General features: G+C 43.9%; 1 protein-coding gene across 1 annotated transcript in view; it reads left to right on the top strand.

The window, feature by feature from the left end:
• Positions 1-441: 441 nt before the first annotated feature.
• Positions 442-15,371, top strand: part of RAPGEF3 (Rap guanine nucleotide exchange factor 3) — a 60,373-nt gene continuing 45,443 nt past the window's right edge. Inside the window, exons 1-2 of the mRNA XM_063293969.1 lie at positions 442-691; positions 1,243-1,458. Coding sequence (XP_063150039.1) covers positions 686-691; positions 1,243-1,458 — 222 coding nt within the window. The 5' untranslated portion in view covers positions 442-685. The remainder of the gene's footprint in view (positions 692-1,242; positions 1,459-15,371) is intronic.

Raw genomic sequence — 15,371 nt, 5'->3', positions numbered from 1 at the left:
CTAGCCGGCTCTGATTGCGATAGGCTCCAAGAAACAAGGCCAGTCTGATTTCTGAACCACCATGGAGGCCGGGGGTTGGCTAGTGGCTCGCTCGCCCGCCCGCCGTCTTCTGGAAGTGCCCGGTCTTCCCGCGGGGCGCTTTCCGGGACCGCCGGCCGCTTTGAACTCGGGACTCGCTCTACCAGAAACGTTGCTGTCTGCCCGTTTCCAGGCTCCGGGGGGTGTGGTGCTCCCGGTGTAAAGGCTTTTCAGCTGAGTGCTTCTGGGCGCAGGACTAAGGACTCTCCTGGCGGCAGCCTCGGCGGCGCTTTTCCTGGTTTTGCTCCTGTCCCGCGTCTCCAGAAGAGGGAAGGTGCGACAGCAGGAACGTGTGTGCGCGCGCTCCTTCTCCCTCTCGCTGCTTTTGCTCGGGACGGGGTGTGTGTGTGTGTGTGGCCAGGAAGCCAAGAGCTAGAAGATCCTGGTGGCTCCCGCACGGCTGCGGGCGTGCCAGCGAAGCATTCTGCTGGGAGCACGCACCGCCCGGGTTGCAACTTCAGGCCAAAAGGGAGCGGGCTCGTGCGCTTTGTTACGACTCCCGCCCGATGATTCAGCTTCGCTGCTGTCCTAACGGCGTCGCGTGTGACCCCCGAAGGCTGTGGGCCTCGCTGCGCCGGGAATTCTCAATGAGGACCAGGCACCGGACATGAAGGTAAGCGTGGGATCCAGCTAGGTTAGTCCTGGGAGAGAAGCCCGATTCCTGCTTTCTGTGGTCCCCACGCCCAGATATAGAAGGGTGGGCGCGGAACTCCGTCCAGCAGAGAAGAAACTGGGTTAATCCTGCTGTAAGAAAAAGAAATGATAAAGAACTTGTGGCACCTGGTCGTCCAACGCTTCAGAAGTTGGTAGAAGAAAATACGGGATAGGGATCAAGAGGAAAACAAGAGTGTTCTCTAAGCAACCGTGTTCAGGTCAGATCTCGCATTTAATATCACAACATGGACCTCAGGCAAACCCTTCTTCTGTAAAGTTCCTTTCGTCCCTCCCTTGGAGTTAAAAAATAGACTTCATTTGCACGGCTTTGGCATTAATTGCTGAAACCACAGAAGTAAAAGGCTTTGACTGCTCTGAAGTGCAATAAAACACAGTATAGGTATGTATGATAACCACGCTGCTCTTTTAAGAACTGTGTCCAGTGCCAACAGGATGGGAAAAAGGAATCTTCCCTTTTTCCTTTCTTAGCTACTTTTCTCGTTCCCAAAGGTGGCCTGGAGTGGGCAGGGAAGGTGGAATGTCGAATTTCTACCCGGTGAGGTTGCAGACTTGTCCCGGTTCTCCACGGGGCTTGTGGATCCAGTCCCTGAAAGAAACCTCCTCTACGAGCTTTGGAAAAAGATGCACTTGTTCCGCAGCTGCAGCTATCGGATCCAGCTGGAGGGGCAGATGCCCAGTGCCCCAAGGATCCAGGGCATCCGATGGGTAAGTTAGGATGCTTGGTGGTTGCTGGCAAAACCAGGTTGGTGCTTTTTCATGGGGGCTATTGGCCAACTTGTCTGAGCTCTGAGGCTAAGCAAGCTGAGCCCTGGGTAGTACCTGGAGAGGAGACCACTAGGGGATCTGAGGATTGTAGCCCCCCCCTCCCCCAAGAAGCATGATGGATATGTCCATGTAGTCCCAAGGAGCCTTCTCCTGACCATAGGTGGGAATATTGATGCAGCTAAGATAAACCACTCATTTGTTGTTATGCCTGTGAGTCAATGTGATAGCGGAGCACTGACACGAACGGAGCAAGGGATCAGCGTTCTTTCGGTTCCAAGTAAGGATGTGAAACTGTTTTACATCACCAGAATCTGAGTATGCATATTATTTTAGCACAGGCCTAACAAATATTCCTCATGTGTCCTGAGAAAACATTTGTCCCTCACATCTCTTCTGTTAGAAGTGGGCTGTGATTGATTTTTCTTTCTTCTTTTTTTAACATTGCTGTTCTCAGCAGAAAACGTGTTGGTGGTTCTGTTTGTTTCTTTCTGCTTTTTAAGAGTGATGCTATTTAGTGAATGGCTAAAGCTGTCCCACTCATAGGTTTTGCTTATCTCTTATGGTGAAAACTTCCCTGCTCCCAAGGAGTTCAGGGATATTTGAGTTGATCCTCAGAAGGTCAGACAGTGTATTTAAAGAAAGGAAGAGAATAATACTATAAATGCAGAAAGCAAGAAAAAACTTAGCATAATGTCTGATTCTAGCCATTGCAGTTTTAAATTGGTTTGTGGCAGAATTACATAATCTAAGGGCTGCAGCACTGCATCTCCCCCCCCCCCCCCCCCACAAATCTTGGGCACAGCCCCAGAGACCTTTAAAAGTTGTTGCCAAATTTAATGTTTTATGAGATACATGGGAAAGATAATTAAATACACGACTGGAAAGTAGCTGTATCAACAATATTGAATTTTATTTCAATGTAAATTAAATCAATTTTAGTTTTTGTCCTGCTCCTGCTAGTAGCTTTGGGAATGTGGCCTTCAGCAAACTGCTCTAAGGTCAAATGAAAAAAAAGCGTTCAACTAAATGTGATGAAATAAACCATGGCTTAAAATGATGTGAAAACCAGATTAATGCATTTCTTAGTTGAGCAGGAATTTGAATGTTATATGCTGGGTGGGGATGATGAGAATTGTAGCCATCTCTTTCTGGAGGGGTCTTTGTATACCCATCCTGTTGGCTTTGGGGATTACTGCACTGAAATGTTATCATTATGCATCTCTGTAAAATTGTCTTGCCAAGCCCATGGAGAATCCCCACAACAGCCATATAGGTAGATCAATGTTAATTGTTCTACCCATGGTGCATTATCATAGGCATTCATGCATTGATATATACACAGATTGCATCATAAAGGAATCTTACACAGATGTAAAAGTGGTGCATATTTGTAGACTGAAATAAACAATTTGTTGTATCTTTAAAAGGAATAAGTGCCGCTTTGACTTTTGGGCTGTTTAAGTTCTCTCCAAAACTTTCTGATCAAGCCATTTGTTGATCTTTGATACGTGGAATGATTTTCTTACACAAGCTTCATATCTTAACTTGCCATGAAATCATTACATTTTCAGTATAATGATGAGGTGGATCCAGGTTGCTTACCCCTTCTTTACACAAGATCAGGTTGTAAATAGGGCTGCTTAATCCCATAGTTTTCATGTACCAGATCTGACCAGTGAATAAATACTTGGCCATTTAAGTCACCAGTTTGAACTAGGAGTGTCCTTTCCTTCCCGTTCTTCCTTTATTCGGATGACTGGCACTGTTCAGGAGGACATTTTCACAGGCCGAAACATTCTGCCCCAAGATCTGTGGCTTGAGGGTTAGAAAATGTTCAGAGGTATGTGGATGACTTGGGGGAAGAACAACATTCTCTAATGTATCTGTCCATCCTTATTCTTCCTCCCTTCCTCACCCTCTCTGCAGGCACACATACACATTTACAGCCTTCACAGTTGAAGTGGGAAACCGTGGATGAAAATGTTATATGGGTTTTTTAAATTTCAGAAAGTTATATGTTGCAGTTCAAAATGAAGTTTTCTTGAGGTGGTTTATAATACATTATAGAATCTCCAGGTAAGATTTAAAAGTCACATAATATATCAAAATGCTTGAGGAATAAAAATAACTTTGCTTGGCATCAAAGAGGCAATAAAGTAATAGTAGGAATATTTCTCTGGGAAGGGCATTCCAGAATTGGGGCTACCACTAAGAAGGCCAGCTGCTAGTTAGTCATTCGCCATCCTTCAGCCTGGGAGGGCATTTCAGACTTTCTCTGAAGATGTTCCTTTAGATACTGTGGTCCCTAGCCATGAAGGGCATCATCTAGTACAGGGTTCCTCAACCTTGGCAACCCTAAGCTGTGCGGACTTCAACTCCCAGAATTCCCCAGCCAGCAAGGTTTGGGAATTGGCTTGGGAATTCTGGGAGCTGAAGTCCGCACAGCTTAGAGTTGCCAAGGTTGAGGAACCCTGATCTAGTAGGTTAGTACCAGCACCTTGAATTGGGAATGGAAACAAATTGGGAGCCCAGTGATGATGGTAATATAAAGCTGGCTTGATATGTTCAAGGGACCCAGTTTGGTCTACTGGTTAAGGCATCAAACTAGAAACCAGGAGACTGAGAGTTCTAGTCCTGCCTTAGGCATGAAAGCCGGCTGGGTGACCTTGGGCCAGTCACTCTGTCTCAGCCCAACTCATCTCTCAGGGTGGTTGTTGTGGGGAAAATAGGAGGAGGAAGGAGTATTAGATATGTTTGCCACCTTGAGTTATTTATAAAAATAATAAAGGGATAAAAAAATCTAAAAAAACCCCTTAGTTCTGATCAGTATTCTGCTGGAAAACTCTGGCACCCTTCCCCAACTCGTGATCACAGTGGAAGGTATCTTTCCCGCATCAAAGGGACCTCAGGTGATTCGCATGGTCATTCTTCCCTCCTTTTCTTCCCTCACTGTAAGTTTTTAGGTGACTTTCCCAGAAAAGATCTATAATAAAAGAAACTTTGGGGTGGCACATTTGACACAGAGTTGGGACCTTTTGCTCCATCCTGGTCAGGGCTACTCTCAGCAATCTTTGATGACATGAATGAGAGGATTCTCATGGTCTGGCTTGCTAGTGCAAGCTTTGCTTTTGATCTTGTCTGTTGAAATCTATTGGCACCGGCCTCATGGCACCCTCCTCAGCTGTTGCTGCTTTCCACTTGGTGATTTCAGCCAGACTTGGGGCAGGTAGTCATGGCCCTAGTTGTCAGAATGAGCTGGAGAACCTATGGATAGAACATGTCAAAGGGCATCACTTATAAGACCACTGAATTCACCTTTTGAACTTTCCAACTTTGATCATGAGCTTCAACCTCCATCCTTTGGCAGTGGCTGTACTTTCTTGCATCAGGCAGATGGCAGCAATTCGAGAGAGTCGGGTCTGAGTTCACACCATTATGCGGTTTGGTTGGTTTGGGTTCACCTGTTGCCAATATGAACCCAACCATTATGGCTCAGTCAGTAAACCCTGGTTAAAAATTATGACCTAGCACAATGGGTAAATAAGATCTGTACCTCCTTTATTTTACTGCTTCTTTCTTACCACCCCAAAGTTTCTTTTATTATAGATCTTTTCTGGGAAAGTCACCTAAAACTTACAGTGAGGGAAGAAAAAGAGGGAAGAATGACCAGTTGTGGGAATGGGACATCTCCTGTTTGAGAATGGCTCAGGGGAGGGACATGTCCTTAGCAGTCCTGGAAAAATATGGTCTAATCCAGTGTTTCTCAACCTCAGCAACTTTAAGTCGCATGGACTTCAACTCCCAGAATCCCATGATTGCTGGGGAATTCTGGGAGTTGAAGTCCACGCAACTTAAAGTTGCTGAGGTTGAGAAACACTGGTCTAACCAACCTCTCAGCATTGTCATTAAGCTAAAGCAGCAGTTTGAGTTCCTTGGTCACCGACATATAGCAACTAACAAATAAACAAACCCAAAAATGTCTGGTCCTTTGCTTCTAACCAGGATGTGCAAGCACCCACGCTTGCCTGAAAGCTATCTTTTCAGAAAATAATAGCTTCCTTTTAGAATCCAAGAGCTGAGAAGACAGCCTGCGCTTACTCAGGAGTGCAACAAAACCCTTGGTATAAGCTCAGAGTAAGTGGATTTCTTTCTACAGTAATTATTTCCTAAGGTTATGAAGTGCTCCGGGGTTTGAACCGTAGTTTTAAAAGGAAGAAAAGAACATTATATTCCTGGAGTTAGACCTGATTCAAATGAGGGCCAGCGGAACATAACCCAGCAAAGAGATCCTCTGGCCTCTGAGTTGGAGGACTTTGCTTGTTAGAGAGCCTTCATTTCCCTGTCTAAAGAGCTGCGTGCTCACCAACCCACCCACCCCCACATTCCAGAGGAAAGCAGCTTCCCCAGGGATCTCCTGGTTTTTTTCTTTGGTTTAAGGAAGGGCGATGCCAAGGAAGAGCCAAACATAGCTAGGAAGAAAAGGACAGACTCTTGGCTTGGCTTCCTGCCTAGTTTGACCGGATTTCTGGCGACAGAAGGACTCCCTGGTCTCTGCAGCCACCAGCCGGAAAAAGCAGGGTGGGGTGGAGGGGGGGAGAAAGGGGAGGTGACGGCTCCCTTCGGAAGTGGCTTGGCCTCTGTTGTTTAAGTGGCTGCCTGGAACGGTGGCAACTCTGCTGATCACATGTGCAAGGAACTCAAGGGTAAGGCAGGCGTTCAGGTGGATTCCTCATGAAAAATTCCTCTGGTGCAATTGTGGTGGAAACAGTGGTATGCCAATTTTAGGGATTTATCTGTTCCCCACCTCAAAACAGGAAATGGTAGGAAAGTGTAATCATTGTTAAAGCAAATCCAGGCATTGCAGAAAGAGGATAAGGGGGTTACATGCTGTCCTTCCCGTGGTAGAGTAGTATAATCTTAGCTGATAGAAGTAGTACTCGCTGTTGTAGTAGTGTAGTGGTGTATGTATGTGCTCAGCTGTTGTGGCTTGCAAAATTCATGAGTCAGCAAGTTGTGTGAACCCATCTAGTTGAGACTTCTTAAACATATCAGGATTAAGCAAAGCCATGGCTTAGGATGTTCAGTATATGCGCCCATTGAATCAGAGCAATGGAGGACAGAAGTGTAGTTGGAAGTTTCCTATGCAATTGTAGGTTAAAGGCGCAGAAGAAGCAAGGAGGCTAATGGGAGGCTGCGGGGAGGTCTTTGTTAAGTGTTGTGACAGTTCCTAGATGCTCCTTAAAAATTTAGCTTGATAAAATTTAACATCGTGACCTTGGAGGTTGGTGAGACGATGCAGAGAGAAGGCTCTGCTCACATCTGTCTGGCCACATCTGCAGAGGCAAACAAGTAAGCTGGCCCTGCAGGATGCTGGTCAGGAGAGCACTTGAGGAAGACCCGAGAGAGGATGGGCTCACTGTTCATTTCTTGTCAGTGCTAATCGCTCTCCTGTCTCTCAACTAACTTGCTTGCAGATGATCAGCAGCTCCCTTGGGGCTCCAGCTTCCAGATGGGGAATGGTTTGGAATTCTGGGAGTTGTTGTGCCAGCCCATCTTGAGAGCAGTCCAGTGGGGAAGGTTGATCTACTGCAATGAAGATACACTCTTTCTGTCTTGCTACATCATTACACATTTTTATAAATCCCCTGCCACATTTCTCATCCTCCCTGCTTTGCTGTCTGAATGATGTCTTTTCTTAGAAGTAAAGTCTTGCTCTGGGAGAAGAGGCGTCTAGATTCCAGCTTCTCAGGTTCGAGGTCCAGCACTTGGGCACTACGCTGAAAGCGTGAAGAGAGGAAATAGGACAGCTCTTGTGGAACTACAGATGGTTGTTAGGACCATGTAGGGATCCAGATTCAAAGGGAATAATGTGGTTTGGAACATGCACGGAGACGTGTAGCACCTGTCAGGAACACCTTAAACAGCTGCTTCATTTCCTGAGCTTGTATGGCTTCCCTGCACAGTCCCAAGGAAACCACTCTGAATCCCATTTTATCCTTGAATCCGGATCTCTGCACTCCTCCTCCTGGCTGATTGCACCACCTCTCCTTTTTGCACAAATGTGGCAGCTCTGAGTTGGGGGCTTGTGCTCCTCTGTAAAAGTTATGTTATAAATGTAACAAATAAATAATATTCTCCCATATAGAAATACCCAAATATGGTACCTGCAGGAAACTAGTATGATAGGAAAAGTGCTAGGCTGGGCTCTCTGTAACTGCAGTCTAATTTTCTATATGTGGGGAGTTCTTGATGAAAAAGTCCTTTGAGTTCCTGCTTACAGTTTGAGTGGGGGTGGGCAGGACCCTGCTTCATTTGTTATTTTGTGAGAATTTATTTTCCCATGGCATATGGGAATAGAAGTGGTGTTTCTCTCAGGATTGCTGTGAGTGGAGAAGGTAAGAGCTGAGCTACAAGTAACTTTTGCGATATGAGAACCTTCTTTTTCTGACTCTTGAGAATTCTGTATGCTATCCTTCTGATGAGTAGGAAAAGGGAGGTAGCAGTCAGATATGGAACTGTCATGGAGATGACTCCTTGCTGAGCTGGTGGGGTGATTCGGGAATTTTGTTTGATCCATATTCAAGCAAAGCGTCCATTACTCTCTGCACTTACTTTATCCGCAGATTCCCACCTGGTGGCCCTATTCAAAGTAATCTGGACTCTACCAGGAAAAGATGGGCAGGACAAAGCACCTGCAGCCACATCAGATGATTTTTTAGGTTTATTTGCAGGTAAAATTCCACATATTCACTCTGGGCTGGATTCCCTGTGGTGAGTGAGATGGCATCTTGTGTAGTAATCTGGGCTTCTGTTCAGAGTGGAGCCTGAAGAAATAGCTGAGCTTCTCTGCAGTTTGAACACCACCACCTGTGAGCTTGATCCATGTGCTTTTTGACTCCTGGGGGCAGCCAGGCAAGGCAGGAATGGCTGGGTCCAGGACATAATCAACACTTCTTTGCGGGTATGCTACCTGCCTTGAAGCAGGTGGGTGGCATGTCCTGTACTGAAGAACCTTCCTCAGATCTGACCTCCTTTGATAACTTTTGCCCAGTATCCAACCTTCCCTTTTCAGGAAAAGTTGTTAAGAAGTTGAACCACAGAGTTTTCTAGAGGAAATAACAATCTGAATCCTTCTCAGTTAGGTTTCAGGTCCTGCCATGGGACAGATACTGTATTGCTTGCTCTGGTCAATGACTTTTGTCAGGGCTTAGATGTGGGAAGTGTATCTTCCCTGGTTCTATCAGAACTATATATATTAGCATTCAGTACTATACAATTGATTGTGGTTTCCTTCTGGACTGTCTGTATGGGATGGGAGTGGGAGGTACGATTTTATTCTCCTGATTGTGCAATTCTAGTCAGTGTTCATAGGGGAGAAACACTCAAGCCCTTGGATTTTTCATTGTAAGCTTCCACAGGGCTTGGTGCTCTCCTTTGTGTTTTTCTTTTTCTTTTTTACATTTTCATGAAATATTTTAGAGAAACCATCTTTTATTTGGGAAGTAGAGTTTGAGGGGTCACCAATATACTGATAACACCCAGCTTTACACTGCTGCCTCAGGCTCTGTATATGTCAGAGATGCCATGGAAATTTGAAAGGTATCTGGAGCCTGTAAGGATCTGGGTGAGATGAAACAAGTTTAGATTAAATCCTACCAAGCTAGAATTGTTATTTGCCTCCACAAGAGTGGTGAGCTTTTAGAATGGTCCATCCCAGGTCCTTAACAACTGGGTACCCCTATAACACTGGTCTTGGGAGTTATTCTGGACAGGAACATACTCCCCTGAAGGAGGTAATTTCTTACTTGGGGGTCCTCCTGGATTCTCAGTTCCCAATGAAGCAGCAGGTTGGAGTTCCGGCCAGGGGGACCTTGGCCCAGCTTCTGATGGTGCCCCAGTTACAATCCTACTAGGACCAGGGTTCCCTGGTGATGGTAACTCACATCCTGATCACCGCATAGCTGCATTATTGTAATGTGCTGTATACGGATCTGCCTTTGGAAACAATGCAGGAGCTGCAACTGGTACAAAACACAGCAGCTAGATTGTTGACTGGACAATCCCCTCAGTATAGAATAATAATCTTCTTAATGTTGCTGCATTGGTTACCAGTAGGCTTTTGGGCCCAATTCAAAGGGTTGGTTGTTACTTTTAAAGCCCCATATAGCATAACACTGGGATATACCATAATGCCTTGGTGGAATGGAATCTGTCTGTCCAATCTGTGAACATCTAGAAAGGGCATGTTTCCCTCCTTACAAGGACTGTAGAGAGTACAGTGTGGCACTAACCCTCCTTGCATTTTGTAAGGAAGTTGGTCTTACCTCATTGAGCCTTTGCCCTGAGCTGGCTGTGGGCACCATGGTAGGATATCATAGGAAACTGACTGTATTTCGTGAATATATTTTTAATGTAATTTTTAATCTTCTCTGGTACTTGATGCCCAGTGTCCATCAGGATTGGAATGAATTAGCAATCTTGTTAACTCATCAATCCCCAGAGGCTCTCTCTAGGAGTATGGCAAGATGCAGAAGAGATTGTTGGGGAAGGGCTTAGGAACACTCCGCCCCCCAGGGAACCAGAGGGACCTCCCACCAGATGGGTGGCGTGCATTCGTATTATAGATAGAAAAATAAAATAGTTATGCCATGTCTTTTGACTGGTAGTGTAGAGAACCTTCTCCCTGGAAGCATGCTGACAGCAAGGAAAATAGCGATGTGGAGAGCTGAGCAAGCATCTATGATATTGCATAAGATTTTCAGTATTTCCTTGGTAGCGTTTAATACAGTATGCGCTTGAGCTTTTAATTGGAATTGTATGTATATTTCATTTGTCTTTTTAATATAATTTTTATTGAAGATTTTTACATAAGTAAAAGATAAACATGAAAATATATTTAAAGGAAAGTTAGGAAAAAAAGTTAAAAGAAAAAGTGGGACAATAGAAAAAAAAGAAAAAGGTAATTAAAGAATTTCTGATTTTCTTCACAGCAGTCACAAACAAACTTCTTATCCCTCCTCCCTCCCTAAGATTACACTATATAGTTCAGTTCCCCTCTATGGGAATATTCAACCCTTTTTGATCAGCAAATCCAGAAATCACCATTTCATTTTTTTTCCATTTTCAGCATTTCATTTGTATTTTTTGCATCTGTATTCTGTTTATTGTGTATATTTTCGAGGCCAAAAGGCAAGGCATGAAAATAAGTAACTTCTACTTCATTTTTATTCCTTCTGATTTAAGAAAAAATAAAAGGTTGTCATGGGCTCTAAGCCCAATAAGTTGGTCCTGAGCCCCAAAATAAATAAGAATCCCAGATATTAAATAGGAAAGTGTCTTCAGCTAGTACATGTATAAACTGAAGCAGGAAAAACATCAGTTAAAGCCTTCAGATGCTCATGCAATTTTGGTCTGGGTTGGCATCTGCATCCAGTACACATCTGGTGTGCCCTTTGCATTTGACCTCTTGTAATGTCAGCTGTTGTAGGTGGCATATACTGAAGGAAGAGCTATCCCGGTGCCAGCTGTACCTTTTACAGGAGCCTTGTGCTTTTGTGATGCTGTTGTTTTCTCATAGTGCAGCTTAAAAGGAGTATATAAGTGATTCCGTGTGCTGAAAAAACACACATCATTTGCCTCTGGGCCTCTGACTCCTTTCCTGGGTATTGACTGAACTGTGACCCTTTTTCAGAGTCTGAGCAATCCACCTGAAAGGGGGAGCAGAGGCTGAAGTTCAGCGCAGTTGCTTCAAGTGTAGTGAGAATCTGGGAGGAAAAATGGAAGCAAAAGGAACAAATTAGCCAGGTATGTTCAGAACTCTAGAATAGCTATATTCAGAGGCCACAGATTCCCCATTCCACTTACAGCATGTCAACCCTTTAGTCCAACAGGTCAATGTTGTCTCCTTGGACTGTAAGCTCTCCTCCTTGTGTTAGCTGAGGTCTTTTAACTGGAGGTGCTGATTATTGAATTACTGCCTTTCCATGTTATGGGCTTTCTTTTTTGGGGTTAGGAGTGGAGCCAGGAGGTAAACAGAAGAAAATAAGAAAGCTCTTAGAGGTGAGGAACTATCTGCTGTTGGCAGGAACAAATGCCAGAAGGCAAGGACAGCTTGATCCTTGTGTATTTTTGACTTGGTAGCAAGCCAAATGTGGCTACAAGTCTGTGCATAGCGATTCTGAATAATCTGCTTGGCAATAACAAGTGTGCATCTCTACCTCTTGGGAACAGTGCTGAATCAGTTAATTTTTGGAGTTCAGTTTCCAACCTCTTTTGCTATAAAACAGGTCAGGCTGGTCCGCTTCAGGCCAAGTCCCCCCCCCCCCACCTGGACATCTTTTATCTGTAATGCAGATTAAATGCTGTCTTTCCAGAACGTGGCAGCAAAGATGTAACTCTAGTTTCCAAAGTTTCAGACCCTGAAACTTTTTTGAAAAAATGGAGCCAATTCCAGCATTTGCAGCTGATGGGTCAGAATTTGTTCACCTGTCTGATGTTAAGGTAAGGAGAGGAAATGGGGAAGGAACCCTACACATACCCATTTTTCGTTTGACGTTTATATGGAACGTGTGAGTTTGATCTCTTCAGGTCTAATGCTCAACAGCAATTTGCTCTTTTTAATCTGGTGCTAGAATTATATTTCAAAATACCCGCATCTCCAGAGGATCCGTATGACAGATTTCTTCAATGGCTATTCATTATCCATGCTTATTTGAGCAATAATAATACTATTGCAGTAATGATATAGTATTTTCCGTATTCTCCAGTGGATAGTGACTCTTCTGGAGCAGGAGAGCCAAGTATCCTTAAGTACCATCATATCAGACTCCTTGTTCGGCCCAAAGGATCGTGATTATTAAGATGATTATTCCCAGTGTGTGATTAAAATAAAACATGTCCAATGAAATGACAGGGTGAGTCTTGCAGAAGTGAAACGTTGCCTAGTGGTGTGCTGGGGCAACTAAAGTGTTGGGGAGCCTTGGCTTCGAATCTCCATTCTGTTACAAAGTTCTTTAGGTGACCTTGTGCAAATCACTCTGAGTGAAATAGCCAGACTGTTGTTGTGTAGCTATATTTGGGAGGGGGAATCATAGATTCCAACTTCATTTCCATGAAGAAAAAGGTAGGACATGAAACTAAGTAAAATAAATACGTAAATAGGGACCAAGGCAAAGAAGGAAGCACTTCTAGGTTTAATTTGGCTTGAATATCTATGGTGTGTGTATGTATACTGTGTGTGAGTGTGTGTACATGTACATACAGAGAGAGACACAGATGTATACAGACACAAAGACATATTGTATACGAACAGGATATACCAAAAACCAGGACCCATAGACAATTTGTTATATAAATTACATTAAGTGATTTTTTTTTCTAAGCATGTCCTTACTTATTTAACACTTGATTTTTGAACATTCCTAAGTACAGTACTGTAACATTTTCTCTGGGAAAAAAAGTAATTAATAAAACGTATTGTGATTGGCCTATAGGGCCTGACTTTTGATATACGTTGTGTCTGTGTATCCGTGCGCGCATGCCTTCAAGTCAGTTTTTGACTCCTGCTTGGACAAATCCCTGCAGTTTTCTTGGCAAGTTTTTGGAAGTGGTTTGCCCTTGTCTGCTTCCCAGGGATCAGAGAAAGTGACTGGCCCAAGGTCACCCGGCTGGTTTTGTGCCTAAGGCAGGACTAGAACTCAGGGTCTCCCCATTCCTAGCCTGGTGTATGTATGTCTGTCTGTCCGAGAATTGGACATGATTTATTTATATAAAATTAAAACAAATCCTTAGGCCCCCATGTTGATTGTGTGACAGTGGGCTCCACCTTCCCTGAGGTAGTTTGAATAGTAGAATGGCTATATCAGGAGGGTGGACAGTTTTGTAACAGATCTGCAGGAAGAGAACTGCAATAATGTGTGTGTTTGGTTTAGTTTCCAAATGTGATTGGGTGAAGTGGGTTAGTTTATCTAGCAGAATTCAAACTTTTTCTTTCTGTTTCTTTCAATTTTTCATTTTCAATTATGAACGCCAATTCTTAATTAAGTGTTCGGATTAAAAGAGCAGATAGTTTATACTACAAGTAGGCCTGGCTGGGTTAGATGTCTATTTGGTCAATGCATGATTGATTCTAAGGATCAGCAACTGAAGGGATAAATCTGATGCACTTGGAAGGGCTGCTAATCTAACTCAGAAAGCAGTTTTTTGTGATAATAGAATTTGTTGACCAATTTAATGGGCCAATGGGAGGCTGTGGTTAAACACTATTCAGAGCATCATGACTGCAAATATTTACCTAGCCATAATATGATAGCGTTCCATGATTTGGTCTTATTTTAAAAAAAAATTATATTATTCTGTAATGGCTAAATTCAGGTGGGGAATGACATCAAAATGGAACACAAATGGTTCCACTAAGAAACAGTAGAGAAACAACAACATGTTCCAAGGGAGTCCCAACAATTTGCAGTAGTGAAAGAATACACTTAAAAAAAGAAGAGAATACCTAGAAAAATCCAATGCAATATGCTCAAGAATCACCAGTGATTGAGGGCGAGTTTGGAAAGAAGACTTCAGGGGTGGGAGGTCGTATCCTCTGCTTAAGCACTTGACTACTAACGTATAGGGTAGCTGACTGGGCTGAGCAAGATGTGTTTAACTGTGATTTAGCTAAGTCACAATTAGCTGGATTCATGCAGTGGTTTAGAAATCTCAGTGGCCGGGTTAATTCAGTAGACTAAGCCCAAAGCAAGTGAATCTCACTATGGTAACCACCCAGAGTCCCTCCTGGGGTGGTGGGGAGATGGGCGGTAATAAAATTTGACAAACAAATAAATAAATGGTGTATTATCTAGGAGAAATGAAGAGCTGGTTGGTTGGGATCTCAAGCAAGAATAAGCCAGACACCCTGCCCATTTTCTAGCAGACACCCCCCCCCAATGTTGTGATAGAAGGAGAATTCAACCCCCAGTTTTAACCAGGAGTTGGCTTCTCCTGCAACCCAGATGTTTCTCTCTGTGTACTTATCTAAGCATACCCAATATGCATTTACCTCTCCATGTAGGAGTTAATCTACTGGGTGATGTTTGAAATTTAGGAAGGGATGGCCCTTCTGGACCTCAGTTGGCAGCTAGACTCACTGGTGCCACGGAAAATCACTTGCTTTTTCAGTATTATCTTTGGGTACAGGAGGCGGCACCTGGCCCTTGGTACGAATGCCAGCCAGTCACGCCTACTCAGCTGATGTAATTGCATCCAGAGATTGCAGACCAGGCAGATTTTCTTTCTAAACCAAGGCTTACAGCAATGGTTTAGAAAGAAAATGATGGGAATGGCTGTCTCAGAATGGCCTTTCCTTTACTTTAAGCCTGACCCACAAAGTAGACGACAGGATTTAACCCTCCTGTCTTTGTGTGGGGTTTTCTGCACTTATTCTCGATCAGAACTAAAAAAGAAAAGGGAATCGGTAGTTACATGATTAATATAACAAGTCTGATCCACAATTCCAGTTCCTGGGGAATTGAGCAGAATGAGATCCTTCTCTCTGTCTGTCTTGTGTTGCTTAAAAGTATGTTTGCTTTTAAGGCTAAGCGGAGGGAGAGACCCGTTGCTTTAAGAGGGGGTGAAGTGGTGTCAGTTTGTTTCTGTCCTCTGCTTTCCCTGCAATTTTCCTCAAGGCTCCGACACCTGATCAGTCAAAAAATCAGAAGGAGCCTGGTAGCATTTTCTGACTAGCAAATGTTATTAAAAGGCATACGCATTGGTGAGCTGTGCTCACTTCATCAATTGCATCTGATGGAATTGCAGCTCACAAGAACATCTCCATTTTAATAACATTTGCTGGTCAGAAAAAGTGC

The sequence above is a fragment of the Candoia aspera genome, chromosome 2 (assembly GCF_035149785.1).
Source record: "Candoia aspera isolate rCanAsp1 chromosome 2, rCanAsp1.hap2, whole genome shotgun sequence".
NCBI lineage: Eukaryota > Metazoa > Chordata > Lepidosauria > Squamata > Boidae > Candoia > Candoia aspera.
Note: the sequence above shows the minus strand (reverse complement) of the source record. Positions and strands in the feature narration are given on the sequence as shown.